Source organism: Castor canadensis, chromosome 2 (assembly GCF_047511655.1).
Source record: "Castor canadensis chromosome 2, mCasCan1.hap1v2, whole genome shotgun sequence".
NCBI lineage: Eukaryota > Metazoa > Chordata > Mammalia > Rodentia > Castoridae > Castor > Castor canadensis.
Genome location: NC_133387.1, coordinates 175,144,392 through 175,148,943, shown reverse-complemented (window position 1 = coordinate 175,148,943; position 4,552 = coordinate 175,144,392). Strand labels below are relative to the sequence as shown.

At 36.5% G+C, this 4,552-nt stretch overlaps 1 protein-coding gene across 1 annotated transcript; it reads right to left on the bottom strand.

Moving 5' to 3' along the window:
* Window positions 1-395: 395 nt before the first annotated feature.
* On the bottom strand, window positions 396-1,337 carry LOC109674783 (putative olfactory receptor 10D4). Its single transcript, XM_020151669.1, has one exon. It carries the CDS (start codon window positions 1,335-1,337, stop codon window positions 396-398), a length of 942 nt encoding a protein of 313 aa, XP_020007258.1.
* Between the last annotated feature and the right edge of the window lie 3,215 nt (window positions 1,338-4,552).

Below are 4,552 nucleotides of genomic sequence, written 5' to 3'. Positions count from 1 at the left end.
TTCTCCCTTCCCTATAGACTTATATGAATACACACTGAGAACATGAGAGAGCAGATTTTTTTCTCTTAATTATTCCAAAGATTTAAAGAACTAAGAAATGTTTTATGAGGATACTGGTACTTGGAGAGAATTCACACAGAGTACAAATCAGTGAAATATCTGCTAAGTGACCTTATCAGTTATATTTTATCACAAAACAGGGAGCTATAAATATATATATATATATATATATATATATATATATATATATATACACATGTATATATAAGCATGTATATTTTTAAACAATGAGAAGGAAGTGGAGACTGAGACAGAGTACAATTTATTTCAACTTGTCTTAGAATCTGTAGATAAGAATCTGAATCAAATTTTTTCCAGTAAAACTTCAGACTTTTTCATTTACTTCCCAGAGCAAGGCTTCTCTTGGGAAACAGATTGCTCAAGGCTGATTTTACGTCCTTATTTCTCAGGCTATAGATCAGTGGGTTCAGCATGGGAGTTACAAGATTGTTCAAAATCTGGACTATGGCACCAAGCAAGGGACTGGGACTGGGTTGTAGATAGATGATGGTGACTGGCCCATAGGCACAAACAATGGCTGTGATATGGGCACTGCAAGTGGAGAAGGCGCGCTGTCTGCCCTCTGTTGAGTGAATTTTTGATATGGAAATCCCAATACGAGTGTAGGAAACAAGAATGAGAAAAAAACAAATGAGAGACAAAAGACCAACATTTGTGAAACCTGCCCTCTGAGCTAGAGATGGGTCCTCACAGGCTAGAGGTAACACTGCAGGCATCTCACAGAAGTAGTAGCCCACTTTGTTGGAGGCACAATAGGGTAACTGGAAGGTGAGGGAGGTCAGGATTATGGCATGGACACAGCCACTCAACCAAGTCCCTGTGGTCAAGGAAGAGCACACCCTGTGGCTCATGAGGACCATGTATCTCAAAGGAAAGCATACAGCAACAAAGCGATCATAGGCCATCACAGTGTACAGGAAACACTCTGTGCAGCCCAGGAAATGGTAGAAGAAGAGCTGGGCAGCACAGCCTTGAAAAGAGATATTTCTACTCTGTCCTGAAAGGTATGACAACATCTTGGGAGCAGTTGTTGAAGAGAAACCCAGGCCAAAGATGGAGAGGTTTCCCAAGAAAAAGTACATGGGGGTGTGGAGCTGAGTAAAGGAGATGATGGCAGTAAGAATGAGCATGTTTCCCAGGAGGGTACATAAATATATTGATGAGAACAAGAAGAACAGGGCTGTCTCCAGGCCCTGTGTCTCAGGGATGCCCAGCAAGATGAATTCATTCACTATGGTGTGATTTCTCATTTTCATGGAAGAATTACTCTTGGGTGTCTGGAAAAAGAAATCTGTGTTAAGTACAATATATGTGTAAATTACCTGTATTTATATCAGTGGAATGGAGAACAAGAAAAAGATCTAGATATTTGCAGAGTGGTGCTTCCTGAAAGAACTGTCTTAGTCTGCCTGCTTTGCCCTGGGTGGATATCTTTCTGCAGTTTGGTTTCTAATTGTAGGTAGTGCTCAATAACAGTCTCACCAGAAGCCTTCCTCAGCAAGTCTCCTATCTTCCCTTCTTTACAAACACTATGAAATTGAAAACTGAAATCATTCCAAATGCTTCTTTATGATTCTAAAGGGACAAATATAGAGTCATTGTCTTTATTGCTTACACTCATCTAACATAATTTATTTCCCTTACTCTTTATTTATGGTTATGGAAGCCACACATACAAGAGATACAATATCTTCCCACATTGTCTCCCTGAGTATGAGGTTAAGCAATAAGAAAATAACCAAAAGAAAAAATCTTAGCTCTTAATGGAAAGAAAATTTCATTAACAAATCCCTCATTTTGTTGAGTCTCCTAAATTTTAGTAGAGATGAGCAACTGGGTAGCCTCCACTTTAGGCTCTAAAGTCTTTAATCCTCTAATCAGGACTAAGTTAAGCAATACTATTTTTTGCAGCAGTGAAGACCCAGGGGTAATGGTAGGAATGATTTCTTTCCTAGTTTTATGTTTTTCTGTGATATTCTTTCCTACTTGTTTCAAGTTTTCAACATAGCGAGATTTTTAAGTGATACATCATCCCATCGATTCTACTGCCTCAGTCCCTGTTACTGCTTATCATCTGTCTTCTCTCTCTCCTTTCCTATCTATTTCTTTCTCATCAGCATTTTCTTCCTGGTAATTGTGGGGAGAGGAAGCAGTGAGTAAGCAACACATTTTGGGCATTTACATGTCAAACAGAGAGCATAACTGGCTCATGCTATTGAGTGCTGTTTACTTTACCTTATCCAGTAGAAAAAAGGAGCCTCATCTGCCTAGATAGCCAACAGCCTACAAGTAGATATCAGGAATGCTTATCTTTTTCATACAACTGTGTGTGCTTCCACTCCCTTGCAATAACTTCTTGTTTGACTCCAGGAACTACAGTAAGTCACAAACACAGGAGATTTTAATTATCTTGGTTTTCCTTTGGGTATTAATCCCAGAAGTCTGGGATTATTATTAAGCAATTAACTATTAGCAATTATTATTATTAAGCAATTAACTACTTGGTACAATTTGATGAAAGAGAGAGACAGAGACAAAGATAGAAAGAGAGAGAGAGAGAGATTATTGATGCTTTCTTGAAGTATAATTTTCAAAACAGTTCATTTGACATCTATATCAAACATATTAAAGTGTGCATCTTATATTTGTTGCTTTTTTCATGGGTCTTTATAAATAAATTACACAATTATGCATTATATTGCTACACACTACCAACAAGGTTGCCTTATCACAAGCAACAGTAACTGGGTAACTCAGAGAATTGAAGAACTTGATGGAAAAGCAAGCCTAGAAATGGTAAGAACTGGGACATCTGCAGGATCTTAGCAGAAAGAGTTTGTGGAGCATCTTAGAGCATGGCCTCATATTGCTCAGGCTCAGCAGCCTCTAATCCTATGAGCCTTGGCTCAAGATGCAACCTGATTTCCTTGATTGAGTCACATGCTTTCCCTTGTGGCCAAGGGACAGGGTACAGTGGAATTGAGATGGGCAGTTCTCTAGAGAAGGGAAAGGACCCTTGTCAGAAGAAAAAGAGAAGAAATACTCTGAAAGACCAAAAAGAACATTAAACAATCACTTGAAGTTTCTGTCTTAGCCTACTTGATATCAAATATTTAAGGTTAAATGCCTTAAATATGCAATAAATTTTAGAGAATACCCAACTCTTCAATTAATGTAGTTCTACATTTATTTATGCCTGCATGGATTTCATTTATTCCAAGAATACTGAGTGCCAAATCTAAATTTGGCATTAATTACTAGTCAAGAGAGACAGGAAGGTTTAAGGAGGAAGTATGTAAGACAAATTTCCCTTGTTTAAAAAGCTTACCTATCTTGGAGAAGAAAAATGTTGTACAATTTAATTTAAACCTCACAACTCAGATGAAGTCTTCCAGAGACAAGGAAAAAAATGAATAAAACTGTTTAAATGGCTTTTCCTAAATCGTGGAGCTTGCCTTGGAAAGAGCTAGGATTGGGCTTCTTCTTTAGGACTTTGGCCATGAAGTTTCTGATAATCAAGTTTCAGAACTCAGAGAATGTTTATATAATTATACTATTCCAAATGCACTTGAGATTTTTATTTTAAGAGTCAGCTTAATGAGTTTTTTAGACTTCTAACTAATGATGAAAAGTTAGGAATGTTGATGACACTTCTGTCCTCTTTACCCTTGGTTATATTCAATATTTTGAAGTGTCACAACTTCCTTGAAAAATGTGTTATAAAACAAAAACGATGATGAGGACACTTTAACATTTAAATTAACTTCTTCAAGGAACACTAATGTCATAGGCTATTTGCAGTCCAATAGAACATTTTAGAATTAAGGTTGCATGTACAAAGTCAATGTGATGGTCAAGGTGAAAATATTCATGTTCTTCATTCTGAAAAGTTCAAATATTCTGTTAATATCTGTTACATAATTAATAGTGAGTGATCAGATCATAGTGGAACAAACTTTAATCAAATGTATAAAAAGTTTTTTATACGTTTTCTCTGAAGAAAGTGTAAGGGTAGTGGATTGGCTCAAGCATGAGGCCCTGAGTTCAAACCCCAGTTGAACTTATAATTGTAGATGCTCTACAATTATAAGCGCCAAAAATTTTCAAAATGTACTTAAGCTTCCTTTTTGTCATCGTACATGAATTGTAGAAAATAATGGGTTTCATTATTGAGTTTTCACTCATGCATATGATGTACTTTGATCCTATTCAGTCTCATTACCCTTCCTTATTACCCCCCACTCTGGTTCCCTTCCTCTTCTTTATTTGCATTTTCAGCAAAGGTTCCATGTTCTCTCAGTATTTGTATCAAATATAGATGCCTTATGCATCTTGAAATATAACCTTACTTATTTTGACAAAAATTATCAATACTTTTGATGTACAACATATTTTGAAATATGCACATGTAATGGAATGGCTTAATCAATTTAGCTAACCTATGTATTACCTCATACACTTACTTAATTGA